The sequence below is a fragment of the Siniperca chuatsi genome, linkage group LG3, assembly GCF_020085105.1.
Source record: "Siniperca chuatsi isolate FFG_IHB_CAS linkage group LG3, ASM2008510v1, whole genome shotgun sequence".
Classification (NCBI taxonomy): Eukaryota; Metazoa; Chordata; class Actinopteri; order Centrarchiformes; family Sinipercidae; genus Siniperca; species Siniperca chuatsi.
In genome coordinates this window covers 8,642,844-8,658,518 of record NC_058044.1, presented here as the reverse complement: position 1 = coordinate 8,658,518, position 15,675 = coordinate 8,642,844, and the positions used below count along the sequence as shown (strand labels likewise).

The window sequence follows — 15,675 nt, the reverse complement described above, 5'->3', positions numbered from 1 at the left end:
TCCAATCAGATCAGGCTCTGTGTCAGTACACAAATACGCACAGCATGCACATAGGCTACACACAGTTTTTATTTTGTTATCAAGTAGCCTACCAGTCTTCTGTCATGTGTTCCACTTCCTGTCCTAAATCTGACTGGCAGTGGCCCCTTTAGTCTAAATTAGCCCTGCACCAGGGACACACACATACACACACTTTTCCTGCCCTCAAATTATCTCTGTCTCATTAACCTTAAACATGTTGACGTAAAACTATCACCACTGTGACACATATAGAGGCAAGGCCAGTTTATTTGTATAGCACTTTTCAACAACAAGCAATTAAAAGTGCTTTAGATAAGACATAAAAAGGGTCATTAAGAAAAGGTATTAAAGTAATATAAAAATGATTTTAAAATAGTGAAAAAATAGAGTCTCTGCCTCCCACTGTCCCGCGCTCTGAGTGCACCTCTTGCACGCACATTATTATTACGATGTCAAACGACCTCTCTTGACTTGTCCGCCCGCACGCGCGCAAACACGCGGACTGGGATTACAACAACTGGAGTGGCGCCGTAAGTAGCTCGTGTTTATGTAATGCCATATGTGACTGTGAGTGTATATGCGTGTGTGAGTGAGTGAGTGAGTGAGTGTGTGTGTGCGCGCGCGCGCAGGAGCTGGCGCGAGCTGGTCCAGCACCGCGTCTGCAACAGCGGTCACACGTTAAACATCAGCGACCCGTGCGTGTTATTCTGCGGATTGAGGGCTCGTGAGATTTCAGCGGTGCGGATTTGACCCATCATATAGGAGGGCGCTCGAGCTCCACCGTTTTCACGCACGGCACGCACGTAGACCCGGTGAAATCGTCACGCGGATAGAATCTGTGGAATCTGTCGCCAGTGTGTTCCTGAGCGGCCGGAGAGCATCCCGACACAGCGCAAGGTCCGGTCGGTCGGTCGGTCGGTCGGTGTGGGTCGGTGTGTGCACCGCGTGGAAGGGAGGTTGAGCGGGACTTGCGCTGGACTCCTGGCCGAATCGGAGCATCCCACTCCCGGCAGCATCCATCCTTCCGCGCCTCAGCTCCAGCGGGAGGCCCGGAGTGGCGGCAGGATGTAGCAGCGGATTAACGGAGGAGAGAGGGGCGCTCAGAGGAAGAGAGCGGGAGCGAGCCGACCAAGGAGGGACGGAGGGGACATGGGGAAGGACCAGGAGCTGCTCCAGGCCGTGAAGACCGAGGACTTGCTGACAGCTCAGCGGCTTCTACAGAGACCTCGGCCAGGGAAAGCCAGTCAGTATCCCTCCATCCTCCTGTCACACACACACACACACACACACCGTCATTACCAGGTCAGCACAGTGCAGGCTAAATCTGATGTGATGCCATTCAGCCTAAATGGTGCACTGTGTGTGTGTGTGTGCTTTCCTGCATGCATGCGTGTATTGATGTGTGTGTTTGTGCTATGACGTTGGGTGTGTGATAGTGATGACGTTGCACATGTGTGAGAACAGTCATAATGTAATTAGAAATTACAAATGTTTGTCACCCATTTCCCACCACTGACTGCGTGAATGCACAAAAAATATATGTGTGTGCGCGCGCGTGTGTGTGTGTGTGTGAGAGAGAGAGAGCGAGAGGTCGAAGTACACGAAGGTCCGACACTGCTCTCGGGACAGGGGGATTATTGGTGTGTGAAGACGCCAGATGTTAGTGGTAATAATTGTAAGTGTACACGTGCAGACATTTGCATGCGCGCACACGCTCAAATGTGCATGTGTGCGGGTGCTTGACTTGGAGTCAGCTGGGACTTGAGGTGATAATTAGATTTCAATTACAGCCTTGAAACTGCTCTCCTCCTCCTCCTCCCATTTCATCACCGAGCCCCTCTCGATTTCTCTCCTCTCCTCTCTTCCTTTTTCCTCCCCTTCTGTTTCCTCTCCTGCTACTTTCCTCCTCTCTCTACTTCTCTCCCTGTTTCCTCTAGCTTGTCTTCTCTCCTGTCCCCTGATCTCCTCTCCTCTTGCTTTCCTCCTCTCTCTCCTGTCCTCTCCTTCTGTTTCCTCTCTTTTCCTCTTGTCTTCTCTCATCTGGTCCTGTCTCCTCCTCTCCTCTCATTTCCTCCCTCTCCTCTCTTCTCCTTTCTTCACCTCTCCTCTCTCTTCTCCTCCCCTCTTGTCATTTCCTCTCCTCTCCTCCCCACTCCTCCCCTCCCCTCTCCTCTCCCCCCCCCCTCTCCTCCCTCCCCTCCCCTCCTCCCCCCCTCTCCTCACCCTCCCTCCCCTCTCCTCTCCTCTCTCCTCCTCCCTCCTCCTCCCCTCCCCTCCCCTCCTCCCTCCCCCCCCTCCCCCCCCCCCCCCTCTCCTCCCCACTCCTCCCCTCCCCTCTCGTCTCTCCTCCTCCTCCCCACTCCTCCCCTCCCTCTCGTCTCCTCTCCTCCCCACTCCTCTTCTCTCACTTCTGCTCCCCCCCCTCTCTTCTCATTTCATTTCCTCCCCTCCTCCTCCCCTCTCCTCTCCTCTCCTCCTCCCCCTCCTCCTCCCTCTCTCTCTCTCTCCCCCTCCTTCCCCTTCCCCCTCCTCCCCTCCCTCTCGTCTCCTCTCCTCCCCTCACCTCTCCTCCCTCCTCCTCCTCCACTCCCCTCCTCCCCTCTCGTCTCCTCCCCACTCCTCCCCCTCCCCCTCATCCCCTCTTGTCTCCCCCCTCCTTTCCCTCCTCCCCTCCATCTCGTCTCCTCCCCCTCCTCCCCTCCCTCCCCTCTCCTCCCCTCTCCTTCCCTCTCGTCCCCCCTCCCCTCCCTCTTGCCCCCCCTCATCTCTCCTCCCCCTCCTCCCTTCTCCTCCCCTCCCTCTTGCCCCCCCCCCCTCCTTCCGCCTCCTCCCCTCTCGTGTGTGTTTCTCTCTGAACATTCCAGCAGTGCCATGGAAAAGAAAAATGCTCCTCCTCAAATGCCAGAACAGATCAGCTCTGAGTGCTCAGTCCGCTGCACACTGACAAAGAGAAAGGGGGAGGTGGGTAGAGGGTGGGGGGGGTGAGGGTGAGGAGGAGGGTTAGAATGGGAGAGGAGAGGAAAAGTGCGAGTGTGCAGGACAGAAGGAGGGAAACATCGAGATGAATGCAGAGAGGTAAAGAGACAGGAAGTGATGGAAAGAGGTTAAAGGGTGAGTTATGGTGTGTGTGTGTGTGTGTGTGTGTGTGTGTGTGTGTGTGTGTGTGTGTGTGTGTGTGTGTGTGAGACTGCATGAATCCAGGTTTATGTTTGAATAATTAAACAGGAAGCCAGGTTTCTCTGCTGGAGAATGACTGCCTTCACACACACAAACACCTCTAACACACACACTTACAGGCAAGCGTGCACAGAAACACACTTGACACAACAGGTGTTAGTCATGTGCCTGTTTGTATTATTAACAGCATGCTAATGATGTGGGTGAGAGGGAGTTGCTGTAGTGGCTGTTTGCTCTGTCAAAATGTCACAATTTGATGTACAGTAGGGAACTGAAGGAATTGAAGTGATGACAGGACCATGTAAGGCCATTTCACTTCACAGTCCCTCTTGGTCACTGTGGGACACTAGAGCTGTCTTCCCTGTATGTCTCCAACTAATTAAAGCAATAGTTCGACATTTTGGGAAATACGCTTATTGGCTTTTGTACCAAGAGAAGATCGATGCTCATCTCATGTCTCTACGGTAAATATGTAACGAGGAGGATATGGAGCGAGCAGCCGGTTAGCTTAGCTTAGCATAAAGACTGGAAACAGGGGGAAACAATAACAAAATCCACCTACCAGCACCTCTAAAGCTCACTGTTTAACATGTTGTATCTCACTTGTTTAATCTGTACAAAAATTGTAAAAAAAAACAACAACAACAATTTGCTGTTTTACAGTGGTCCAGACTATTACTTGGCTGGGAGCAGTAACTGGTTGCCTCAAAACTGCTCGCGGCCAAGAAATAGTCTGGGACATAACCCCTCGTAAAACTGCAAATTGTCTTTTTTACACTTTTGTTTTTGTATCTCTCAAAATGTTTAGCTTTTTCTTTAAAGTAATAAAAGTAGCTCTGTCTAAAATCATATTTCCTTGAAGTGTCAACAGGATCTCATCACCTACAGAAACTTTTTCTCCCGTAACAAACCCATACTCACGCAAAAAGTATCTGACAAATGGTAAATAAACTTCAACCTGCTTCTCTGATACTAAGAATCATTTTTTGGTCATTTCCATATTTAAATATAGTGTGTATTGATGACATACTTTAGACATTCAGAAGCTGTAAGTTATTGAAATAGCTTTGAGGATAATGCTGACCATATTTTTATTGTCAAACAAATCCCATGAAGACCAAAACCAACAATGTATTAGTCCATCTCTGAGTACTTTCCGACTTCACTACCCTGTCTGTGGCTCTCAGCTCCAATCCTGTTTGTTCCTACTGAAAACATAAATCTTTAAAAATGGGTCATAAAATTATAGTTTCATCCTTAAAAAAGCCTCAGTAAAACAGCTGAGCACTGTAGCTTTTAGCAAACGTTACTCAAATGAGAGGAAATAGTGCATCTGTTGGCGACTAGTTTCACCGGAGGATTAATACACATTTGGAGCACTAGTGAGTATTTTCAGCACCAGAAAAGTGTTTGTGGAATCGACTCAAAATAAACTGCAGTGTGTGTGTTCATAGTAATGAAAGAACATGTCACCCAGTGCAACAGTTTTTAATAGTTTTTGGACAAAAATGGAGCTCTGTGGCACAGGGGAATAAGCTACAGTATATCAGGCTTTGGCTACACAGACAATACTTGTTAAAAGGATCAAGGCATTGTTGGTTTTGGCCTTTAAGAAAAATCTCACCAGACGTATCCTTTTGTCGCACTGCAATCACTGGACTCACTGCTTTCTCTTCCTGTTTTAAGAACTCCTTTGTGAGTGTTTTGGCTCCAAAGTTAATGTTTTTAAAGTTTTAATGACTCAGTTCAGACAGAGAGATGTCTCTGGTACACTTAGCTGACACAAAGGCGTATTTCTAAACCATTTGGTGATAGTTTCCTTATCTTTGCACTGAGCACAACCAAAATAAACCCCAACGGGTGCAGTATATTGTAACAATGTTAGAGCTGAGAGATTTGTTGATGAATCGATTAGTCAATCGACAGAAATCATTTGAATCACTTTTCAAGCAAAAATGCCAAATTAATGCTGCAGTTCCGGCTTCTCAAATGTGAATATTTTCGTCTTACATGTCAGTAAACTGAATATGTTTTTTGGTTTTTGGCTGTTAGCTGGACAAAATGAGCCTGTGAATGTCAATTTGGGCTCTGGGAAATTGTAATCAGCTTTTCACAGTGTTTTGACATTTTATAGACTAAATGATTTATTGACAGATTAGTATAGAGTATATTGCACAGGAGTATTAAACAGAGAACTATTAATATATATCTGAATATTGCTTTTTTGATTATAGCCCTTAGAGCACTCTCATCACATTGGACTATTTCCATATTGCGACCCTGAGTCCAGTCACTGGACATATGTGTGCAATCGTCTGAAAACAGAAAGAGAAAAGACATGTCAGCGATGGCATTTGTTTTAGGCTACATGTTGCACTGAAACTCTAAATGCGTGATGACAGGCGAAGTCAGAGGTGATGAAAACTTCAGAACATTTCTGGTAATGAGAACCCTTGAGAAACCCTCCACTTCACCTCTCCTGAGGTTTGGGAATCTGCTCTGTTACACTGAAGGTTGCTTTGCCAGTAGCTACTAGCTTGTTAGTACTCTCTATTAAGATTGAAGGGTTTCAAATTAAACATGAATGACATGATTTCGTGTAAAATAAACTCTGAAGTAGCTACAATTTGAGGGAGATGTTGGAAAAATAACATCATAGTAATCCCTGCCAAGTGACTGACAGACTGTGAGAATGGCACATTGAGTGGTTACCACGGTAACCGGGGCTTGGTTGCAGTGTTATGCTTAAAATTATCATAAAAAATATGAACCTTGGTCCAAGGACAGCATCAGAGAAATATTATGGTAATGCTCCTAAACACACAGTTCATGTCAGAGAAGGAAAATACATAAATCTGAAATTTAAGGTGACAGTAACTGATACAATTGGGCAGAGGGTTATGAATGAAATTAGTGTGAGTTTCAAGATGAAAATCTGTTTTGAGAGCGATCACTGTGGCTCCTGAAACAAAAGAATGGAGGAATTGTTTGAGGGCAGAGTGATACCCCGTCTTAGTCGGCTGCAACCGAGCATTTGATTAAATATTCATCATGGTTTTGGGTCAGACTGGAGCATAAAATTAAATTAAATAAAGCCTTGATCCAGACTTCCTGTAGTAAAAGAAGGATAATCTATTGAGGAAACGATAGTAGAGTAATTGTGGATGTGTTGGACGTCATGTTCCTGTCATAAGTTTGCGGTTGGGGGTCATGTGGCTCTCTGACAGCCTGATGGTGACACAGATATCTGCACTCATTGATTCCTCTGCTGGGGGGGGGGGGAGGGTTCTTATTTTTAATCCAAGATAGATCATGGGGAACCTACACATGAACAAACACACACACAAACACACACACACATGCAGCAGAATGATGTCAGATGCAGAGTGTAAACAGAAACAGTAGAACTACCAATCAACACGCGCTCTTTAGCAAATTACAGGGGAAATTAGAGTGTGAGAGCAGGATGAAGGGATGAAGTGCAGATAGAGCTGCAGAGAGAGGGAGAAGCTTTCCCCCAGATTACAGAACAGCTACAGATTACGGCCTGTGGATTATGAAAAAAAAAGTAGAGGCAGAGAGACAAACAAGTCGCTTTTTCTGTGTCCTTTTCAGAGTGTGTGTGTGTGTGTTGGTTTTTGTGAGTGTCTGTGTCTGTGTGCTCCCTCCTGCTATCTGGTGTCTTCAGCTTTCTGACGCTCCTGTCAAAGGATATCACATACACACACACACACACACACACACACACACACACACACACACACACACACACGTGCACATTCACATGTCTATTTATTGTAATTGCTGGAGGGCAAAAATAAACCGTTGCTCTATTGAAATGCATTAATAAACAAAGATATGCATGTCTGGTGTCTGGTGCATGATAATAATATATTTAATTACATATATCTGAAATTCAAATGTAAACAAAATGGTAGCCCTAAAACATAAAGTCCGAACACATGATCGGAACCTGCCATCTCTCTTACATTAATTAACAAGTCTCTTAATAAAAGGATTAACACTAAACAACAACTAAAACAAAGTTAGTCATGTTTTTGAATGGTGAAATAGGTTTGTTTACGTTAATGTTTGGAAACACTGGAGTAAAACAAGCCTATATTACAATTATTATCAATTGAGAAACACACAAATTGCAGATTTTTCATGTAGCTCAGACTCTATAATTTTGCATGTGAATATACCTCTTATTTATATGGTCAAAAAAAATACAGATTGAGCTTTTATAGGTTGCTGATGAGTTTCCCAGACTGACCTCTCTTTGTCACTTCTCCTTGACCTCTGTAGTTGTTGTTGTTGGAGTGAAGAAACTGTTACTTGTTTTAAAGCGCTCACAGGTATAAAAGTGTAGCTGTCAACTGTACCTGCAGGGAATGAAATATTAGAATATGTACAAGGAGAGAATACATTAATCACTGAATTCTGAATAGATTTAAATTTGGACTGTTTTTGTAATGAGTTTGTTATTCCCCTTCTTTGCTCTCTCATTCTCTGTGTGTCTTTTCTTCTGTGTGTTTCAGAGCTCCTCGGTGCAGCAAAGCGGGTAAACGTCAACATCCAGGATGCAGATGGGTGAGAAGCTACAACTCTTCTAATTCGTGTTCTCCTCGCCATTGTTCCACATTGCCGTCTTCTTTGTTTCCCTTCCTCTGTTTGTCCTTCTTTCCTTCATTGTTTACTTCCTTCTTTCTTTTCTTTCTGTCTTCTTGACATATTATTTGATATTATGCCATTAACCTTTTATATGAGAGCTACAAAAAAAGAATAACAGTGTTATTCGTTACATTGCATCTCAGCTACAGAGTTGAATCACTGAATCGATAAGACACAGATTTGCTCAGGTTTAGATTTTTCAACTGTCCAAAATGTAAACATCTTATGGTGCAAATACTGTATTACAAGGGGGCAACATAGTGTTTAGGGCTGTGGTTCCTAACTTGGGATCCCCCCAAGGGATTACAAAATGGATACTTACAGCGGCTATAATCAATATTTTGATATAATGTATCAAATGGCAATGTGAAAACAATCTGGCAATGTGAAAGGGGTCGCTCATAATGATGAACCTACAGAGAATTATCACGCAAATCTGCAGCTCCCTTCTGCTTTACGGAGCTTTATAGTGAGTTTCAGCTCATCGTTTAACTGTCCGGCCCACAACTTTACTGTTTTGGTTCACTCTCACCACTCTCATTGTGTCGTTTTCAGCTGCAGCAGGCAGCTGTTTCCAGAGAAAATACTCTACTAAACCCACTGTCCACTACCTGCTCAGCACCAAACAGCAGACAGACACAGTTAGCTGATGAACACAGTGGAGCACTCATCCCTTCATGAGTTGATAAAGCACAAAGGTGCCAAGCACAAAGGAAAAAATCTTCTTCTCAGATTAATATACTATCAACCATATAATTTTACACATTACACTCAGCTTAAATCATCTTTGAAACTTGTAACCAGCTGAAGAGCTCAAATCTAAAGAGTGTAACAAAAGAGTTTCCCCTCGGGGATCAATAAAGTATTTCTGATTCTGATACTGATAATAACCTTAAAGGAAAGCCAACCCAGCTTTTAATTTGCTTGGAAATGTTCCTTATTAACTCTGAATGGACAAGTATGGATTTTGGCTATATTTAGACTCATGATTGGTTAAGCTTTTTATGTGCACATGCTTGGTTTGCGATTGTGTTCCATTTGGCTCAGATAACAAAGATCTTTTTATTATGTTGATTGGAATCAGATAATTGGACTCAGCTCCTTGTGTAATGACTGATGATTCGTTGATTTGACTCCAGGGCCCGGCCCTTATATTCACCAGGGATCCATTAGACACACACACACAGACACACGCTGTGTATACGCTCGGCTCCAGGGTAGAGAGATTGCTTATTAATGGAAGTAGGTCATTTGCCCCCTTCCGTCGCTCACACAGAGCTGAGGGGCGGAGCTGCTCTACGCTGAAGATTATTTCAGCAAAGTTATGCTCTGGTTTTACACTACATCTGTGAATATGTGTATTTTTATGCATAGTCTGTGTCTGTGTGAAGGTTGTCACCGCTGCACCATGCTGCTCTGAGTGGTAATAAGGAGCTGATCTCTCTGCTGCTGGAGGCCCAGGCAGCAGTGGATATTAAAGACCATAAAGGTAAAAAATATCACAGAAGTGTCCTTACAACTCACTATGTTATCATGAAACAGGTCACACACAAAAAAACAGGAAGACAAATACATATTTCTGGCTTTCCCTGTGTGACCAATAATACCATGTTATGTAAGAAAAGGAGAGCTTGTTGGAAATGCAATAAAAAAGTAGCATACAGTGTTTACGAGAAGTGACAGAATTGTGTGCAGAGACAATAGAAGAGGAATGCTTCACGACATCAGAACTGAGAGCCAAGAGGAAGCAGAACAGCAAATATCTCCATTTCAGAAATCTCAGGGCAGATGGGAGATATAGTCCTTCCAGGATGTAGGCTTTTCTCTACACTCCCAGTCAGTCATGCCCAGTATGTCTCTAAATAGAGGTATACACCTGGCAGGTGTCCTTACCTCCTCAGCTGGTTTCTCTCCATGGAGGTGGTAGGGAAACCTTAAATCATTCCTCCAGTGACTACCAAGCTTGTGGTAAAATCATCAACAGAAAAGGAGGCAAACAACTATGTATTTAGCAACTCTACCAGAATACTCCTGTGAACACAATTGAGGGTATTTCCAAAATCAGAAAACTCATTTGGTTATGATTATCAACATGACATGTCAGTCATCACACATTGACCACCATAGGACATATGAATCACAATACCTTATGTCCAGTTTCCTGCAAGGTCCTCTATGGTCTTGTTCAGCCGCTTATAGGGGATTTCTTGTTGTGCCCTTTGTCTGAAAGCAGTTTGTCTGCAACGTCCCATGAGTACAATGCTTGCACAAACAATACTTCCACGGTCACAAAGGGTCTCAAGCATGTCAGCCACAATAAGATTGCATTTCCATAAGAGATACTGAGGGTGTGTGCTTAAATCGGTTGCTACAGAAATGTTTGCAAAAATTGCGTTCACATTAGGGCTGCAACTAATGATCGTTGTCATTATTAATTCATCTACCTATTGTTTTCTCGATTAATCCATCCATCATTTGGTCTGTAGATTGTCAGAAAATAGCAAAAATGTCCATAATAAGTTCCCAGGGCCCATGATGTCATCCAAAAATGTCTTGTTCTGTCCGACCAACAATCCAAAACCCATTGATATTTAGCTTACTATCATAGAAGAAACGAAAACATTGAATTTTTGCATTAAAAAATTACTTTACAATTAATCAATTATCAGTATAGTTGCTGATTAATTTTCTGTCAATTGACTAATTGTTTCAGCTCTAACATATATATCTATATTTTCAATTTCAGTGGCAACACTTAGGGTTTAATTGGTTCTTACAGTGTAATAAGCACAATGGAGTAAATTAGTGAGATTAATAATTTAGTGATTCGACTGTACAATGTATTAATAAAATCAGGTATTTTTGCCTGCTGGATGTCCACTGGCAAACTGGTCTGTCTATAAAAATAAGAATAACAGAGAGTGTGTATTTGCATGAATTCAAGTGTCTTTATATCTTTATTTTTTTTGTATGTGTCTGCGTGCATGTGCTCGTGGGGTCTTGTATGTCTGTGTTTTATTGTGCTGTCATCTTTGGCTGTGTGTTTTTGTATGTGTTTGTCTGTATGTGTTTGTCTGTGTGTGTGTGTGTGTGTAGGGATGCGTCCTCTACATTATGCTGCATGGCAGGGGAAGACTGAACCAATGAAAATGCTGCTGAAGGCAGGCTCGTCAGTCAACGGACAGTCAGATGAAGGACAGATCCCCCTCCACCTATCAGCTCAGCATGGACACTATGATGGGGTAACTGTGTGTTTGTGTGTAGCCTACTGTAGGTGTTTGTGTGTGTGTTTGGTGAATAGTGGCCATGTGTGTGTTTTTGTGAGGTGTGTTTAACTGTTGATGCATGTATGATTTGTGGAAATTCAGAAGTGCCAGTAAGATGTGTGTGTGTGTGTGTGTGTGTGTGTGTGTGTGTGTGTGTGTGTGTTACAGTCGGAGATGTTGCTACAACACCAGTCCAACCCGTGTATCTCAGACTCAGCTGGGAAAACGCCATTGGACCTCGCCTGTGAATTTGGACGTGTCGGAGTGAGTAGATTTGACAAACACACCAACTTACAGAGAGTACATCAAGATACATTTTTATTTTATTTAATTTAACCTTTATTTGACTAGGAAAGCCTCACTTATGGTGACCCCGAGTGTCACTGCAACTTAAGAAAACACAGGCATAAAGACAAAACACAAGCAAATGATGAAAACGAAATAATCGCTGCAAAGTGAGAAAACATAACCAAAGACAGAAACACACTGCAAATACAGAAAACACAACCAAATACAGAAACTGGCTGCAAACAGAGAAATACATTGTCTAAAACCATACAAATAACTATGACCGATATAAAACAAGAACTTAATGAGGCTATACATTTAGACCCTAAGGTATTCCAAAACATCGGCAGTCAGAAGAGAGACAAATCAAATTTAAATTTAAGGTTCCACACAGTGGGAGCAGTAGACATACAGTCGATTTGAACAATTTTGGCTTAGCCCTTTAAAACCAATCCAATCAGACATCATTCAATGATGTTTCAACATTAACGCCGAAAAAAATAACAGATTAAAACAAAAATGTAGTGAAGTTTGAAGGAGCTACCGGCCGCTGCATCTACATGCGCAGCCGTTGCCATAGCAATGTCAATCAATGTCAGCTATAGAAATGACTCCATATCATACATGACCGTGCTGTGTGTCTGTCTGTCTTTTAGGTGGTCCAGCTCCTGCTCAGCAGTAACATGTGTGCAGCCATGCTGGAACCGAAACCCTCCGACCCCAACGGAGTGTCACCTCTGCATCTCGCTGCCAAGAACGGACACATCGATGTCATACGGTCTGAAAAACTTGTCCTTTCAGTCTGCCTCTGTGTGTGTGTGTGTGTGTCTGTCTTCATACCTACTCTATCTACCTGTCAGTCAGTCTGTCCACCTGACTTACTCATCCAATCTAACCTTAACTCCAGGGCCACAATTATGATCTAAAAATCTGTTACGATCTGGAGCACATATAGGTCCAGTTTAAAGTCTTTTAAAACGCTTTTACAGACATATTTTTATTGACTTGCATTTATGACGATGTTTTTTTGTATAGATTTAGTTTTACTTTACTTCTGTGTTTAATTTGTATTGTTCTATATAATATATATTAAATATATATGAATTTATGTTATGAAAGATACTATACAAATGAAAAAAAGGTTAATATTATTATTATTTTGTGCTGCAGATTGCTGATTCAGGCCGGTATAGATATCAACAGACAGTCGGAGTCTGGCACAGCGCTACATCAGGCAGCCCTCTGTGGGAAGACAGAGGTAGTACGCCTGCTGCTGGATGTAAGTCTATCTGCCTGTCTCTCTATCTGTCCGTCTGTCTGTTTAATGTGTTTACAAAAGCAACTGTTGTTAAAGCTGCCTCCCTCTCTGCAGCCGAGCAAGTTTACACCTTAGCACTTGGCATTCATCCCACTGAGCTGTGTGATGAAGCCTGTGGGATATGTTAGCCTGTTACATAAAACTGTAGCAGAGTGGCTAGCACCCTACCTGTCATGCAATATTCAAACCGGCTCTGTTTTGTTGTTTAATCCATTTGTCACCTTCAGATGAGTAAGGAGGCATCTTTTGAACAGGCTCTACTTTCAGTGTCCTCTCTTATCCTACTGTATTTCACTTTTGATGTTCCTGCTGAGGCAGCACACACAACAAATGTTAGCCACAGGCATGTACACACAGCCAGACTGACACTGAATGCATAGTATATTCCTATTATGAACTCAGTGTGACGTAATTTCACAGTGCAGCTTTAGTAATATTTCTTCTCCACTTCCATCCAGAGCGGCATCAGTGCAGGAGTGAGAAACACTCTGAGTCAAACTGCCCTGGACATTGTTAACCAGTTCACTACCACACAGGCCAGCCGAGAGATCAAACAACTACTGAGAGGTTAGTACATGACTGCAAAAACACACTCACTGCCACTTAGTTTAGTCACAATCCAATACAAAGTAATACTAGGGCTAGAATCACCTATATTGATAGAGATTTTAAGCCTATTAAAAGTGGTTCATTTACCATGATGTATGGGGAGAGTCATGTGTCCTGATTTAATCATTAATGTGCTACTTCCAAATGCATTTTTATTACCACCAAATAGTTTGTCAAACATTAAGAATTTATTTGTGCTATATTCTATTAATTACTAAATTACATGGATGATGAAAATGCAGGACAGATTTTAATGGTAAAGAACAGAAACGTGTGAATTTTCTAAACTAACGGGGTAATTGCTACATGCATTCATACATTCAACAGCAGCAGAGAAGTGCATGCACCCAACCCTTACTGCAGTTGTTTTCTGTTCTCTGTCCTTTCTGTTCTACTTTTACAAACTACCTGTAAATCTCTGCTGTGCTCTCGTCCACTACTTGACTCCACTCAACTGTACTGCTCACTCATACTATACTCTTGTATTGTAGATGCTTCTGCTGCGATGCAGGTGCGTGCACTGAAGGATTACTGCAACAACTACGACCTTACCAGCCTCAACATCAAAGCTGGAGACATTATCACGGTACATGGATCTAACAATCGTCCCAAAATACAATACATTTCTCAACCTGTTCTCAAAGTGCTGCACGTCTTCATCAGTCGATGCTTAAAAATATGCAATGTAGTTAATAGACAATATACGAACATAGTTTTTAACACTGGTAATAGATTTTGTATAACCTTCACTTATATACTGGGAGACAGTTCCACCAGCTCTTCATAAGTTCAAACTTAGCCTACTTATGACATATAAGTATTTATTAAGTGGAGATTAACACATCACTAAATTAAAACATATTGCGCCACAAAGACTAGTTCTTACATAGAGGTTAGCTGTGACTGAATGCATAAAACCAGTAACTGCCAGGTGTAACTGCTGTGTATCTAACTGAAGTAACTGACAAAACTAGCGTTAGCTTGCTAATATATGACCCATTTAGACTAGAGTAAATAGAGAGATAATATGCAATACGGTCAATATATTTGACATGATACTTGATAAAGTGCTGTTTAATAATGATGTGAAAATTAGAAATTACGTTTCACAAAAATAAGACAATATACCAAATCACAAAACGTGCTAATGACGTCGGTGTCAGTTAGGTTAGCTTAATCAGATATTTCCCACTCATTCTTAAAGAGGAACTACACAAAATTGTTTTTTTTGCACTGTACACATCATCACAGAGATTCTTGTTTTTCCAACAAAACTGCTAATTAAAAACTGCCTTTCCTGCTCAAAATTAGCTTGTATCTGTCTGCTTGGATATGAACGTTTCGTTCAGCCTAATCCTCTCGCCCCTCCTAACCATACTAACTCTGAAACACACATGTATGCAGATATAAATAAAACAAAGTAATACCTACATTAACAAAGGATGCCCCCCTAAAACTGTAATTTCTGGCAGTTATGTTACAGCTTGTGATGCCAGAGTGACTTCCTGTTTACATAGCTGATTACTTTTGACTGGATGGCGCTACAGTTTCCTAGCAACCTATTTACACATTACAAAATGTTTACTAGCTAAGACATATCTAAGGTTTTAATGGTGCTACCTGATTTTGTAAATCATTAGTTTGAGACAAGCTAGTACTATGAACTTTACACACAAACTTAGTGATGGTTTTATGTTTAGCTGGTGTAACCCGGTCCAGTTGAAAAGTGACAATTTAAACAGGTCTTATCTTTGTAAACTGTGTGTGTGTTTGTTGACAGGTTTTGGAGCAGCACTCTGATGGCCGATGGAAAGGCTGTATTCACGACAACCGCACAGGAAATGACCGTGTGGGCTACTTCCCTTCCAACATGGTGGAAGTCATCAAGCGGGCAGGTGACCACCCACATCACAGCTGTGTGTGTGTGTGTGTGTTTGTGTGTGTGTGTGTATGGGTGGGAGGATGTGTGTGCGTTCGCATGTGTGTGAGTTCAGCAGCTGTTCTGTAGCTATAGCTGATCATTAGTTGTAGCTAGCTGCAGCATCATCGGCCTCTTTAGGCAGCCCATCCGTTTTTCCCGACCTGTCAATCATTTCCATTGATCAAATACTGTCCCATATTGGCTGTCAACCCTCCTCCCCTCCTCTATATTTTTGCTCCTTCTGTCACCCTCCCTACTTAATAAACCCGTCTAACCAACCTGCTCTAGATTGTGATGCTTTTGTTCATATTGTTTGTTTGCTTTATTGCTATAGTGGTATTATATTTTAATTTATAGAGATATATTCCCTGTGGATATATGGATGTATTCTTTTCTCATAT

General features: G+C 42.5%; 1 protein-coding gene across 7 annotated transcripts in view; it reads left to right on the top strand.

The window, feature by feature from the left end:
• Positions 1-363: 363 nt before the first annotated feature.
• The window catches only part of si:dkeyp-9d4.3 (caskin-1), a 32,927-nt gene continuing 17,615 nt past the window's right edge, over positions 364-15,675 (top strand). For 2 of the 7 annotated variants that reach the window (XM_044191584.1, XM_044191583.1), the window contains exons 1-10: positions 364-1,264; positions 7,740-7,791; positions 9,264-9,361; positions 10,969-11,114; positions 11,307-11,402; positions 12,083-12,204; positions 12,597-12,705; positions 13,203-13,311; positions 13,845-13,939; positions 15,134-15,248. In XM_044191584.1, coding sequence (XP_044047519.1) covers positions 1,171-1,264; positions 7,740-7,791; positions 9,264-9,361; positions 10,969-11,114; positions 11,307-11,402; positions 12,083-12,204; positions 12,597-12,705; positions 13,203-13,311; positions 13,845-13,939; positions 15,134-15,248 — 1,036 coding nt within the window. In that variant the 5' untranslated portion in view covers positions 364-1,170. Of the gene's footprint in view, positions 1,265-3,061; positions 3,133-7,739; positions 7,792-9,263; positions 9,362-10,968; positions 11,115-11,306; positions 11,403-12,082; positions 12,205-12,596; positions 12,706-13,202; positions 13,312-13,844; positions 13,940-15,133; positions 15,249-15,675 lie in introns of those variants that run through there. The other 5 variants (XM_044191587.1, XM_044191585.1, XM_044191588.1 and 2 more) reach the window with 5 other exon arrangements.